General features: G+C 42.9%; 2 protein-coding genes across 2 annotated transcripts; one reads left to right on the plus strand and one right to left on the minus strand.

Annotated features, from left to right (window-relative positions):
- Positions 1–4,826: 4,826 nt before the first annotated feature.
- On the minus strand, positions 4,827–7,882 carry LOC124463959 (transcriptional activator protein Pur-beta-like). Its single transcript, XM_047015802.1, has one exon. It carries the CDS (start codon positions 7,825–7,827, stop codon positions 6,892–6,894), a length of 936 nt encoding a protein of 311 aa, XP_046871758.1. The 5' UTR covers positions 7,828–7,882; the 3' UTR covers positions 4,827–6,891.
- A 574-nt stretch (positions 7,883–8,456) lies between these two features.
- On the plus strand, positions 8,457–10,982 carry LOC124463960 (histone H2A.V). Its single transcript, XM_047015804.1, has 5 exons — positions 8,457–8,564; positions 9,709–9,786; positions 9,873–9,986; positions 10,145–10,274; positions 10,430–10,982. The coding sequence occupies exons 1-5, from the start codon at positions 8,562–8,564 to the stop codon at positions 10,489–10,491; spliced, it is 387 nt and encodes a 128-aa protein (XP_046871760.1). The 5' UTR covers positions 8,457–8,561; the 3' UTR covers positions 10,492–10,982.
- The last annotated feature ends 4,721 nt before the right edge of the window (positions 10,983–15,703 follow it).

Genomic DNA, 15,703 nt, shown 5'->3' on the forward strand with positions numbered 1-15,703 from the left:
AATGTGAAGAATTCCCCATAAGTAAAAACAAGAAGCGTCCTCAATAGCCTACTTTACAACTGACAAACCAGTACACCAGAGGCAGCGTGTAGGCCTATCGTCTTCTGATTAGACTTCTTGTTGTGCTGCCTCCTAGTTGAAGAAGAAGACGCAAACGATCCCCAAAGAATGCTTCCTGCAGTGGAAGCCGAAGATAGGGGAGTGGGGCATCCTGGAGTCCGTGGACCAGCCCAACAAGTTCCTGTGCATTCAGAAGGAAACAGCCACCGTCAGCAGCACAGTGTCTAAGGAGTGCGAATTCAAATGCATTTACATTTAGTAATTTAGCGCAGTAACAGAGCGCAGAGCGACTTACAGTAAGTACAGGGACATTCCCCCGAGGGAAGTAGGGTGAAGTGCCTTGCTCAAGGACACAATGTAATTTAGCATAGCCGGGAGTCAAACCAGCAACCTTCTGATTACTAGCCAATTCCCTAACCGCTCAGCCACCTGACTCCCATGATTAGCGCTAGACCTTTGCTGGTGCTGAACAGCCCTGACTTGAATTAGGAGAAACTGTCCTGCACTTAAAAAAACTGCTCTTGTGCGTCATCACAATATTGCACACGTGGACCATGTTCTGTGTCATGTCATGATTTCACAAACCCACTGTGAATGTATGTGAAGGGTGGGAAGAGAGGGTAAGCTACACTTGCACACATACATGACCGTGATGTTAGCACAGTGCAACTGACTGTTATATAGGTAGCCTTTTAAAAAAAAAAAAAAAAAAAAAGCAGCAACAAAAAAGCTACATTGAAACTGTAAGTTACAGTAGACTTGTTATTTTATGCCAAAATGGAGTTTACTTTCTCAATGAACAACTACTACTACAATTTGTATCCATCATGTGCACTGAGGCTCATTACTTTCAAACTGCGGGCTAATTAGATATTTGAAGAGCATTGCTTCCCTGTGGTCATAAGAAGTACTGCAGGTGAACTTGAAACTATTGCTGTTTTGTACCAAGATACTGTCAACAGTCAAACTCGCTGAAAAGATGTTTAAATTGGAAAGTACATTTAGTATCTGTTCCTCTGGGTAAAAAAGCCTTGTAATATAACTGTTGGCTGGGAATCTACAGTATCTGTTGGTTGGTTCACAAACATTGAATGCATGTAGTTGGTCGTAGCTTTTGAGAATTTGCGCTTGTTTTAAACTAAACTAATGCAAGCTATCAGACATGACAGTGAAATGTACATTCCATTAACCAAACAGTTATTTCTATTACAGTGAAATGTTTTTATTATAAAATGTTAAATGTGGCTGTGTGTGTTTCTATCAGTTTGTCTTGTCTTATGACAGCTACAGAATAGCAATGTTCTTTATCTTACAGTTTTTTTCAACGCTTACACACAAAATCCTTGTAACACAATTTCTGAAACCTGACACTCAAACACCAGAACCACACATCAAATCTGCAAAACCATACGCACATTTTTGGCATTTGACTCAGTTTTCAATTTAACTAAACACTTTTTGCAAAACACAACACACAATTCTCCACGTAAAACACAAAATTCTAACAGGAAGCATCTTGATTTCCTTTTTCAAACACAACCAATCAAAATGCCACAGTAATTCATCAGTGCCTCAGACTAACTCTGCAAACACTAATTGCTTTACTCAACACGAACCAATCATGGCTTTAGAATAGGCCTAATTTGAGGTGATTTACAGTGGTGGGTATAATTTGAACCTTTACTGTAGAAATTGTAACAGGTATGTAACAATCTACTGTAGTGTACACATGTTCTAATGTACACATAACAGCTGTTTCAGCACAACATACAGTATACTATACACAAACATATGTTAGCACCCATGCATCCATTGACTGCAGTGCACTGCATGATTGGTCACAGTCTGGTGGATTACTGTATCATACTGTGCAACAGTACAGTGACTGTAAGAAAACACTGACAATATTGTAGAAAATGGTATATTAACTGTATGCTACAGTTCATGGCGCACACACACACACACACACACCATTCCGTAATCACCTTTTTCTAAATTAGTTTTGGTTTCTGTCCTACTACACTCTTTCTTTCGTACTGTGTAGTACTGTATTCACAACCCCAATGCAAGGCATTTTGCATTTCGTGTGTGCAATTCTTGGATTTGTGCGTAAAGTTAAAAAAAAAAGAAGAAAAAGTACAAAATAAATCAATGTGTAAGCAGTTGAAAAAAAACTGTAAATACGATTGGTGTGAGTCTAAGAGAAAGGGGCGGTGATTAGGTGCTGTTCATGTCAGTGGACATTGGATAGTAATTCATCTGATCATGCCCTTCATTCATGCGTGGGATTAGGGTGTGTGTGAGTGTGTGTGAGTGTGTGTGTGTGTTAACACGTCTGTGCACCCAAACGGACAGTGCACATATGCAGGCATACCGGCTCTGCTGTGCACTTTCTCAGCACATAGTAACACTGGCCAAATATAGCTCAGAAGATCCCCCATCCAATAACATTTGGTTTCACCCATCTCAAGCAAGGAGACAGACACAGGATTTATTTTCCTCCTCACCAACCTGCCCTTACCCTCCTCTCTACCTCACCCTCCTTTCTACCTCACCCTCCTCTCTTCTTCCTCTTCCGCACCCTCCTTCCTGCTAACTCTTCACCCCCTAGCCTGCTAATTCTTCTCCCCCTAGCCTTCGTCTCTCCATCTCTCATTCTCATACACCTCTCCATCTCTACCTAGTATATCTGTGTATTGATTTTTCCTCTTTCTCCCCTTTACTCTGCACCCTCTGAGAGTAGTTTGGGACCTTTTCAGCATCCACAGTGTTGATTGGTAGGCTTGTTGCCATGGGCAGTGGGCAGTTTAAAGCGGGCTGAATAGGAATATCCGGCATGTGAGTGAGTGAGACAGAGAAATTAGCGATTCCTCGCTGGTGATATCATGTTTAATTTGTTGTTCATTGTTCGACAATCTTCTACCGAGGAATATATGTTGAAAGTGTGACTGAGAGATGGTTTACTATGCTCACTGGGAGTGGAATGTCCTCTAGGTTTATGGGGTGTGCACTGAGTATGAGAAGAGTATGAGCTCACTTCCTGGTGACTTGAATCGTTCCTTAGCTGCAGCGTGAACAAAGGGATACACTCAGTCGGGTTGGTGTGTGTCATGTCCCCTACCCTTTCCAGTCAAGGAAAGAGTGTTACGACTACAAAACCAAGTTGAATCGAGAGCACACGATGTGTTTCCCTGCCTTGTACTTGGCTCTCTGCTTGTCTTCAAGCCTCGGTGATCAGCCTGACTGTGTCAGGCTCCTGTTCATCCACACTGACAACACAGTGAGTGTGCAGCCCTGATGACGAGACAACATGCATGGATCATGGGGTGTGTTATGGATTTGTGTGTGTGTGTGTGTGTGTGTCACAGGCCACTTGTGAAGCCACCTTAATACTACTCTTCAAACCACCCTGAGTCCCCCCCCCCCCCCCCCCCCCCCCCCCCCTACACACACACACCCTTCCTGTCCACTCCCCTAGGCTGGGTTTCCAGTATGACATTGGATTAGCAGCACTCTTATCTCAGCACCAGTCCAGTGTGACTTGGAACCCGCTCAAAATACTCCCTTCTATTGGCAGGATGCCCAGTGTGGCATTAGATGCCCTTGAGCTGTCCTCTCTCGTTTTTTCCCCCTCTCACTCGCTCTCTCACTATTTGTCACACATCACTGTGAGGTCATCGGTGGGTTGCCTGTCATGGGGGAAAGGGGGGGGGGGGGGGGGGGCATGGAGAGTGGAAGGATCCAGGGAACACGAGACCAGCTGAGAGATCTCCCCACAGGGCAGCAGTGCTGGACGGCACATTCAGACACCAGGAAGAGGGGAATGGTGAAACTCAGGCAGAGATCCTAGTTGCGCGGTCGATCCGAACAATGTCACACCACGTTTGGCCGAAACACCATCTATGGTTATGTGGATGGTTATGCGAAAGAAAACATGAGACATTAACGTACTTGGTTGTATTGAATTGATAGTTTGCAAAAGATGCATTATAGTTGTTGTGAAATGTGTGGTAAAGACGCATGAAGTGGGTGCACATGTGCATATTGCAATCACGTGGGTGAGGGTATTAGAGCAGAAAAAACCTGCCCAATATGTAGTGGACGAGTCAGAGAAAGCGAAGCTAGAGAAAGTTCCATGCGCCTGTACGATCTGTTCGTTCACCGTCTTAACAAATTTGTCTGTTCTTTGCAGTCAAACCATTATCTTAGTACAACAGTTACACAGTTCAGGATTTTTATGAAGTCACCGTTTTCCACTTCTGGATAAATCATTCTTGAGATATATCTGCTTATTTCTTACCACATGTACGGACACGAAAACAAGGATACCAATTTTTTGAAACAAGTTAAATATACTGCTTATGAATGCTTGCAAATTAACGCTGTGTATTTCATCCAGTCTCTTCCATCAATTCTGGACGGAATGCCACAGCTGGTCCCCACCCTATACAAACATTTTGCCACAAGACATTATATATATTAATTGGGGTAAAGATGGCCTTTAATCTCAGGTGATTTCAAGTTCACATCAGGTCATATAGAGTCCTTTGTCTTCTTCTCTCTTCTCGGTTCTAACATCACATGAGAATTGCATGGTATCAACCACATATCTCCTATACTATCTAGACTATAAAATGTTCCTAGTCTGTGGAATACGTTTGATCTGTGCTCCAGGTCTGTTCCGCTAGTCCCCTCACCCTTCACCCTGACAGACTGTGATCAGCTGACACATTTGTAAGCAATCATGATAGAGACTGACAAAAAGGTTTTTCCTCAGCAAATCATTTTTATTTCTCATTGAAAGATACTTGGTAGAATATTACAGCAGAACACATGACGGAAACAGCTGCCATTTCACGTAACACAGAACAGGAACAAGGATGTCGTTCAAACGTGTGTATGTGTATAGCATATTCATATCAATAGAAAATAAGTATTGCTCCCAGATCATATTTTTTATATTGTGTGAATGGCAAATACTCCTGTGTGCTGAGATGGTGGGAATTCTACAGGGTCGTACAGCAGGGTAAGGAGGGGCGGGACGTTTACGGAAGTGTTTCAAGCCACGACACGTTGCATGTCGGTAAGTAAACTTCTGAATAATTGTTTTCCTTGTCCATTGCAAATTATGAAGGAAACAAAAAATAGGCGTAAAACTGATAAATACCAACAGCAATCAAAATAACTAAAGAAAGACAGCACAAGGCAGCCCCAGAGAAAGAGCAGGCATGCAAACTTCATAATACTTAAAAATATGTTTCTGTGTGGTCAGATTTGCGTCGCTACGGCAACTGAAAAAGTGGCCTGCCAGCTCGTGATGGAAACAGGAATCGGACGAGGGTGAAGCTATTCTGTCAAAGGAGGAAACATAATGACGATGATGGTGGTGGCTGCACAGGTGTTTAGTGACACTAAACACTTTAGTGGATCTAAACATACAATCAAAATACATGGTCACTTATTCTTGCAAAGAAGGAAATAAATGTTAGGAAAAAAGAAAACATTAGAGAAAAAAACAGGTGATTTATCACCCCCAAAGGATTGCATCCAAGTTTAGTGTTTAAATAAGCCTGTTTGTTTTTTTTAGGCGTATTTATGTCATAAATGTATTATAGATATATCTTAACATATTTGAATAGATTTCTTTTTGCAAAATAATTCTATCTATACTTGATATTTAGTAAGTAATATATCTTCCAGTAGATTTAGTACAGCACCCTGCTTTGTGGGGTTATCTAAAAGCACCAATATTTTTTACAATCTGACTGAGTCTCAGTCTTGAGATGGTCTGAGTTCACTGAGAACTGAATGGCACGTCCAAAGCTTGACGTTTAAGGACAGTCCTTTTTTTACTTAGCTTGATCCAAGCCCATTATCACAAGTGAAGCTTTTCAGCAATAAAATCCCCAAACTAAAGCCTGGTGCAAGTCCTGGCTGTGGCAGCGCCCTCTCGAGGTAGACACTGGGTGAAACATCTTCCTCTGTTCGCACAGGGAGGGAAAACAGGCTCAGGTCTCACTGTTGGACCCATAGATGGACCCGGATCAGCCCAGGTGGACCAGAGTATCTGACATGTGTCGTTCCAGTTCTGACAATTGCTGGAGCAGTGATGGAGACTGAGGAGAATACAGAACCAGACAGGAGGCCAGGCTGGTGGAGGCCAGGCTGGTGGAGGCCAGGCTGGTGGAGGCCAGGTTGGTAGAGGCCAGGCTGGGGTGTATCTTTAGAGGCTGCCCCAGGACTACTGCCTTGCCCAATAACGTGCCCTGGTGGATGGGCTGGAATTTATGATGCTTTGCAGAACAAAACTAAATACAGTGGGCATCAACACAACCATAGGAGTCACTAGTAGGCAGAATAACCCAGAGCAACATTAGGGATGTGGAGCTGCACATCTCTTAGCTTTATACACACACATTTTCACACTTTATCAAAGACATTTACATGGGTCAGGTCCAAGTGTATTTTTAAAGACTTTAAAATAGATAGCTCTATAAACGGGACCAGTATTCTACTGCTATTATTTGAATATATATAAAGCATCGTTTGCTCGGTTAGATGAGTGAAATGGACAATATTTCACCAATGGGGAATATCAGACAGCTTTTCGTGACCACTAAATAATGCAGTTTTCACTTGTTAAACTAAAATATCCTAATCTTTTTATATCACGATTCTCTCTAACAGAGAGTATTTCTCGGTCGAATATGGGCCTACTTTACTTAAGCTACTCCGTTGTTTTGTCGCAGGTTCGATTCGTCATGCACATTGTAGCGCTCCACTCTTCAAGCTTTGCGTCACGGTTTCATCTCGATTTTGTAGCCGGCTTGATCAATCGTCATCCACCTCTTCTCCCTCAGATTCCTCTCCTCCTCTGCGTTCGAACATTTTATCCCTGTGTCTATCTTGAATCTCCTTCATCTCTTCAGCATAGCGGGAGAAGGCGCCTCCAAACTTGCCCCATGCTTTGAAGGGAATAGTAATAGAGTTTCTGTAGCTGGGCTTAACTTCGCTCACCCTCAAGAAAACTCCGTACTTGTTAGATCCGACGTCAAAGAAGAACCGTTTAGAGTCCACCATGATGGATGTTCCCTCCGGAAGCTCGCTGTAGCCCCCGGCACCCCCGCCGCCGGCCAGCTCCTCGTCATCACCGCCGTAATCATCTATCAACTTGGCCAAGGCATCGCGGAACTCTATTAAACCTTGTGCGGGAAGGGCGATGGTTTGTCCTGACTGCATGCCACCAGGGATGCCACCTCCCCCGACTCCAAAACCAGGCCCACGGTTGACGGTTTGTCGGATCCTGAGAAACCTCCCTCGCTGGTTCTCCTTGAGATCGAGGTAGTATTTTCTGTTCTCTCTGACCAGGAACTCGCTCTTCAAGGCTCGCCTAGGCCCACTGTCATCCCCACCGGATGACTGAGCAATCTGCTCAGGGCTGCTGGGCCCAAGTTGGGCGTAGTGCTCTATGAAATCTCCAAGGTAGTCACGGAACTCCGCCGCAACCGACATGGAAAGGGTCAGTCGACTTTTCGAACCCCCGGCGCCGACCTCGGCGATTTTGATGAACCTGCCTTTTGCGTTCTGCTTTACATCCAGATAGAAGCGTTTGTTCTGAATGTCCAGCCGCTTCGATGCCAACTCCTGCGTCTCTTGCTCTCGCTGGTAGTGCTGAAATCCACTGCCTCCACCCCCTCCACTTCCACTTCCACCTCCACCACCACCACTGCTGCCACCGCGCTCACTCCCACTGTCCCCATCCGCCATCTTCGCCACCAGCAGCCAGCTTCTCCGTCCTGCGTATCTGTGACCCTCCTGTGCTTACGCTACTGGCGAAGCTTCCGAGCGTTGGATACTGCACTATGATAGGCCACACCTAATGTCAATTACAACAGCAGATGGAAAAGCTGTCTTTTTACTGGTGTTTTTCTCTTGCCATTCAAGTTAAACATGTCCTGCTGATTCGATGCTTCCATTGACGCTCTCTCAATAACTTTCCCCCGTATCTGTAACTACTGTACTTGAAACAGCGTCTACATGTATTTAATACGGTACCGGGGGTTATTGGGTCGACATGTTTCGAACATTAACCAACATTAACCACGTACCACATCTTTAATGGGAATAATCTCACTTTTTACTTTCAGAAATCACAGATTACACAATTACATGGCTCTTTCATAGCATCAATCTTAATTTCTAAATACAAATACACGTTTTAGACCCCCTGAATCTTCAAATCCCGCCTACTTGTTGGTCTCGTGCGCAAAAAAAGGACAAGCCAATTTTGAGGTGGGGGATGGGCATTTATTGTAGAAGATGACAAACGATTGGCTAGACAAAATATTCGAAGTAACAACAGTCATTCCTATTGGCTAATGTCCACTCGCGAGGGGTCGCAATGAGCAAAGATTTGCCAAAGGGTTTATTGTTACTCTCCGTTGGGAGCCGAAATTATTTGAGATCTCATCAGTTCCACAGTCGAGTAACAGGACGCTGAAATGGTATGATAATCTTGTGTGTTATATAATAGCTATTTCAGTTCAAATGTTTGTGTTCTGTGCGCGAATGTCTCACATTTTCAGCTTGCTTTTGGCACAAAAAAGGTACCTTGCTAGATGCTAGCTACCTAGCTTGCAAAATCGGCTGGCTAACCTTAGCTAACTAGCAAGTTTTGCCATAAGGCCTACTTACTATTTTAATGAAATGTTGCTTAACCGTAATGCTCATGTTTGAGAAATGTGTAAGTATGCGTGTAATATCATGGTGGGTTTGAATGGAAATGTCTTGTGCTCAGAGAACGCTAGTTAGCTAGCTTTACCGTGTCTCAAATTTAGCGGGTAAATGGAATAGCGTTTTTGGTACACTGATTTAAAGGCGGGCTAACTAGCTTACGGTGTTCAATTCAGTTGTAAACTATGGTAACCGGTCTAGTTGAGTTCTGCCGCGACGCTCGAATATCTGACATAACCAACAATGTGTGATACTTAATTTAAATCTAGTGTTTGTACAACACATGCATTTTCTTTAGGTAAGAATTCCAACAGGACACCTTATTTATTTGATGTGTTTGTGCGGCTAACTCGGACTCAACAAAATGAAGATGCATTTGTCCATAATGGAAATACCAGGAAGGTTGTCAGAGTTCAACACCGATAACCAACCTTAACCCCCTGAAAACGTACTTGATTAGCTTCGCTAACTAAGCCACGGTGGTCAAATAGTATTGTACAATGGCTGAGTAGTAGGCTTCCAAAGCCAAGAAAATCGTCATTGTGCCAGAACTTTTTGCCGTGCATTTCAGTGGATGATGCTGGCCAAACAAGCAGATGAAGATGGTGTCTTTAGTTTGGATCTCACCAGTATGTTTGCCAATAATTGAGTTTTTGCCTGTCCATGGCGTGTTAAAATCAGCTGCTGCCGTCAGCAGTGACGGCAGATTGGCGGGAAAGGTGAACAGAAACGTTTGAATGCTTTTTGTGCTTTTGAAATGACGGATATAAGCCTATCAAACAAGCGTGTCTTTCTCTAATGTGCGCAACTCGGGTGTAATTTGATTATTTTACCCTTGTAAATGTGAGTGGGTCCATGCAATGATGACGTTTGTCCAGTCCCCGTTTACTAAATATCCACATGCTCTACTTTCAGGCTGGAGGTAAAGCAGGTAAGGACAGTGGCAAAGCCAAGGCAAAAGCTGTCTCACGTTCCCAGAGGGCTGGACTGCAGGTGAGAATGAAAGATCAGGGGCGGACTGTTCTTCCACTTGAAAACCGCCCACTCCTCCCTAACCCAGTCCTGTGCTTCCCCTCCAGTTCCCAGTGGGCCGTATCCACAGGCACCTGAAGACCCGCACCACCAGCCACGGCCGTGTGGGAGCCACAGCAGCAGTGTACAGCGCTGCCATCCTCGAGTACCTCACCGCTGAGGTGAGACGGAGCTCTGACTCTCTTATACATTCATACAGGGCATGGTGGCACCATGCTGTTTATCCATATACATTCATGCGTGATGTTACATATAATCGCAATGAATTGAAATCCTGTGAAACACAAAATGTTGATTGTGTTGCCCTGCTGGTTGCCAGGTGCTGGAGTTGGCGGGCAATGCCTCCAAAGATCTGAAGGTGAAACGTATCACACCCCGTCACTTGCAACTCGCCATCCGCGGTGACGAGGAGTTGGACTCTCTCATCAAGGCCACCATTGCAGGAGGCGGTGAGTTCACGCACTATCCTTTATGATGCATGTGCTTACCAGTTCAGGGCTCAGGATTACATGTTACACCCCCCCCTCCCCCATTTTTTCTATATCATTTGTGTGAACCTTGATGAAATTGCATTCTGGTCTTAACGATTTACTGTTGTTTGCAGGTGTAATCCCACACATTCACAAGTCCCTGATCGGGAAGAAGGGGCAGCAGAAGACTGCGTAGTCACCACGTTCAGCAAGACCATGAAGGCTTGTTGAGTCTCGGACCAGACCAGGAGTTTTTGTTGTTTTTGTTTCCTTTTTGTTATTAATATTATAGCTAACAGAGCGAATGCTAGGTTTTGTGTTATTGTAATATTTCCCCTAAACTAGAGAAAAAATGTCCTAGACAGGACACCAAAAACAACTAAAGACATTTGTATGTTATTTTAGATTGTATGTCAGGGAAATCATAATTTGTCAAATTGTGATGGTGGATTTGTTTGATTGGCTGGGGAATCAGAAATGTTTTATACTGATAAAAATGGAATTGTTAAACCATTTTTTTTATAAAAATCTGAAGTGTTTGTGGTCTTTTTCATGCATAATCTCCACTTTCTGGTGACACAATGAGTTCCTTTTTCACTTTCCAGATCTTATGGATAGAGATATATACTGTTTTACAAGTCAGCCCTACTACTACTCAGGACAGCCTAATAAACTGCTTTTGTGTGCCATTAGTATTTTTGTCGAGTAATTAAATCCCCCACACAAAGCAGGCACTGTCTGCTATGGTATTATTCTGTTCTGATAAAGGAAGACTCGGCAACATTACATGTGCAAGTTTATGCTCCTCCAGCACCACATGGAGTTCTAAGGACAACTGCCATCAATGAGCTCAAGTGAGTAAAGAGACTGGAGCATGATGCAAAATGGGGCAGGCAATAGATGTGGAGTTTGTCTTCATAGACAATTCTTTTTTGGCAGTATATACTTGAGTAGATACATTTCATGAGATTAAAGTATTGGATTTTTTGTTTGGTTATCAAGTTTCATTTTTAGTTACATGGAGATGGTGTCTGGCTACATAACTGATACTTCACCAGCAGGGGGCACTTGTATTATGCGTTTAGAAAGTGCAACCTGTTCTACCGAAAGGGCCCTCTGGTGAAATGTATTTAGAGACTGCCAATTCTGTTAAGAATCATGGGAGACTGAGATAGCAATTTCTTTTTATTCAGCTGATAAAGCAATTTTGAGATCAGCAAGCACAAAATACACATCCAGATATGGCATACTATGTAGTAACAAGGCACATAGCAAGGTTGAAACTCAATCCAAATCCAATGTTGTGAGAAAATCCTACACCACTCCTTATCCAACAACTGCATCACCCACAATAACATCAAGTGTTAATATTTTACTGCAGGTAGAAGCTGCTGACCATAAATGTGTATTGCAACATTCTCAGCCGTTTACTTATATTTGATAGCATAGTTTCCCATCAAGGGTACTCATATCTTGCTTTATAGACAACAAAAAGTGCCCTCTCTGTCCTCTCGCATATTCATCTTGAGATAAAGTGGGTTTCCAGTCTCGGCAAGATCTCTTTGAAAACATTAGCAGCTTACACCAGACTTGGGGTGCGTTTCCACTCGAAAACAAAGAGAACAATGCAAAACAATTCATTCCATCCTCAATGTCCACACACTGATGAAACATTTTCACCTGAAAGCAAAACATTACCTGTCACAGTTTTATGATGGATTTACACTGCTGTGTATACAAACCAGTATTTTTTGTCCTCAATATCCTAAAGCATTATGACTTGTCAGCTGGCTGATGGTTCTGTTATTGCTCTTTTACTGGTCCTGGCTGATCTGGTGGTATAAATTGGATTTACATTTTCACATTGTTGGTTGTAAAGTGAATAAGATCAATTATATAATATAGCTGCAAGCAGCAATGTGGTGGCCAAGCAGGTCAGATGACCCAGAAGAAACTTTCGACATCTAGTGACTGCGGTTTACCTGGCTTTCTTTGCAGTGGCTTATAGTCTCGCTAAACAGAGAATCAGAGACATGACAAGCTTGTCAGCTTTGGCTGGATTTGAACCTCTGACGTTGCCAGGACACCAATTTATCCTAGTGAGCTATTCTCAGTGCTGGAAATCAGATTTCAGTGACTGCGTAAAAATATAAAGAATTTTTCCTGTGGCAAGCGGTTGTCAGATTTGTCCCAAGTTTAAACAGCTGTAATTCAGTCCTATTTTGATATGTCAATGTGATTGTGGTCTGAAGATAATCTGTGTAAAAGTTGGTGAATATTTGATACATTTTGAGTAGGACAAAAACGTTTTATTAATTAATGAAAATGGCGGCATCAATTTGGCTGGTATCACAAGTTAACATGTGTCAGACATGGGATCGCCCCCCTAGAGGTTAGAGGACACATATCTGTAAAGCACAATAAATCTGACTCTTCTTGAGTATAGATCCCCTGAGATTGAAACATTATCATTACCATTATGATTATACTGTTAGACAGCTACTGTGGCATACCTGGCTTCACTAAACAGATAAACAAGTATCATGACATGCGTGATGACTTTGGCTGGATTCGAACCTATGACCTTACACTTCAGAGGAACCCGTCTTATCCCAGTGAGCTATTCTCAGTGCAAGGAATTACTGTGTTCAGTTACTATGTAAAAAAAGTAAGCCGTTTTTCCTGTGGGAAGCGTTGTCAGATTTGAACCAAGTATAAAAAGTTGTAATTCAGTCATATTTTGACAAATCGAGGTGATTGTAGTCTGAAAATGATTTGATTACATGTCCATGAAAATAGGAGCAACGGCAAACGAGGAGTTCAAAAAAGTATGTTTTTATGAAAATTCCAAATGGCCGACGCCCAAAATGGTGGACACGGGACAATGTGATATATTTCGACTTGGTATGCCACGTAGAATCAGAAGAGACCAATCTTGTGATTTATGACAAATCTGTTCAGAAGTTATGATGCAAGAAATCCGATGCACTGGCTAGATGTAGATTCACTATATCTACAAAGCACAATAAATCGGATTCTTCATGAGTATAAATCCCCTGAGAATGAAACATTATCGTGGCCATTATGATTATACTGCTCGACAGCTACTGTCACATACCTGGCTTCACCAAACAGATAAACCAGTATCATGACATGCCTGAGACTTTGCCTGGATTCAAACCTACGACCTTGCACTTCAACGGAGCCAGTCTATCCCAGTGAGCCATTATCAGCACTGGGAATTGTTGTGTACAGTTACTGAATACAAAAAGGAAGCCGTTTCTCCTGTGGCACGCATGGTCAGATTTGGCCCGAGTTTAAACAGCTGTAATTCAGTCATATTTTTACATGGCAAGGTGATTGTGGTCTGAAGATAATCTGTGCCAAATCTGGTGAATATTGGATACATTGTGTAGGAGTAAGGAAAAAAGTTTTATTCATTCATTCAAAATGGCGGCCTCATCAATTCGTCTGGTATCACGCGTTAACATGCATCAGACGCGGGATCTCCTAAGATATCACGAGACATAGGAATTGCTTAAATACGCCAAACAAATCAACAGTTATTGGTCAAAACACAATCCTACCTATTGTAATGCCCCCTAGAGGTCAAATGACACTACCTGTCTCAAACCTCTTAATAAGAGGGCCTTGAGTCCATACACCAAGTTTGGAGTCAATGCATCAAAGCTTGGCTAAGATATTACCTCACTTCCTTTTTCCGGATCAGTTGCTCAATTTGATTGGCTGTAACTAACAAACGGTTGCAGAAATCAAAACGCCATGTGATGTCTTTTGTGAGGCTTGGTCTGAAAATGTTTGCCTATTGCAGCGCCACCTAGAGGTGAAATGGCATGACCTATTTTGGACTTCTTTAGAACAGGGTCCCTCGTCCCTATACCAAATTTGTTGTCAATGCAGTAAAGAGGTGCTGAGATATGACCTCACTTCTTTTATGGTGGCTTGGTTGACGATTTTGATTGGCTGATGACTTTGATTGGCTGTTCCAGTCGAGTGTAGAAAGTCTAAAAAACATGTGATTTCTTTTTTGTGGCTTGGTCTGAAGATGATCTGTGCCAAATTTGGTGAAGATTGGACAAACCTTATAGGAGAGGTAGCGAAAAAACGTTATGTTCAAAATGGCGGCCACATCAATTCAGCCACATCAATTTGATGTGGCTGTATATAACAAACAGTTGCGAAAATCAAAGCTCCAGGGGATAATTTTTGTGAGGCTTGGTCTGAAGATCATCTGTGGCAATTTTGAAGAAGATTCAACAAGAATTGTAGGAGGAGTGGCGAAAAAACGCTTTTCCTTTACATTCAAAATGGCGGAGAATCTATAGAACTGGGTATGATGTCATAGAGTGCGTTGAACTCGTCTTGATCCAGGGAATCCAACGATACCTCATTTTGGACAATGGGGCATATGGTTCAAAAGTAACATGTGTAAACACACCTTCAACTTTGACCCATTGGTGGCGCTAGATGGTTGGAATGGGAGACATGAAACTTGGTGAAATTGATGAGGGGACTGGTCCCAAATAGTGTGCCAAAATTCACAACTTCTGACCAATTGGTTCTAGGGGCTGCCATAGACTCCCATGGCAGAAGAAGATGTGTAATAATAATAATAATAATAATAATAATACGTAGAAACACTTAAGGTGGCTTCGCCGCTTCGCGGCTTGGCCACCAATAAGAATACGTAGAAACACTTAAGGTGGCTTCGCCGCTTCGCGGCTTGGCCACCAATAATAATAATAAGAATACGTAGAAACACTTAAGGTGGCTTCGCCGCTTCGCGGCTTGGCCACCAATAAATAGAATCTAACACAGAATCTAACGGAGTCAGGTGGCTGAGCGGTTAGGGAATCGGGTAATCTGAAGGTTGCCAGTTCAATTCCTGGCCGTGCCAAACTGACGTTGTGTCCTTGGGCAAGGCACTTCACCCTACTTGCCTCGGGGGAAATGTCCCCATACTAACTAAGTCACTCTGTATAAGAGCGTCTGCTAAATGACTAAATGTAACACATTAGGCAAACATGACATGTTTTAGGTGGTGAAAAAGCCACCCAGGGAGGCTTGGAAACAAGCACTCCCAAATATGTTTCATTTGTGCTGACCTATAAGGAGTTGGCTGTGAGGTTCTGGCTGGCCGAACAACCCGTCCTTAAAATCCTGTACGTGGGTGCTGTCGTGTGCAGGACCCAACAGCGTTAGAGACTTGGGATTTCCAGCCCTGGGTGATTGTGTTGGTTTAACTTTTAAGGGTGAAACACAGACGCACAAAGTATGCCACACAGTTAGAAGCAATACTATACATTTGAGCATGGTGGTTCTCATAATCCCATTATTGTTAACTTGCTCTGATTAATAGCATTAGAAAGATATGCTAATTCAAGTGC

The sequence above is a fragment of the Hypomesus transpacificus genome, unplaced genomic scaffold, assembly GCF_021917145.1.
Source record: "Hypomesus transpacificus isolate Combined female unplaced genomic scaffold, fHypTra1 scaffold_31, whole genome shotgun sequence".
Lineage (NCBI taxonomy): Eukaryota > Metazoa > Chordata > Actinopteri > Osmeriformes > Osmeridae > Hypomesus > Hypomesus transpacificus.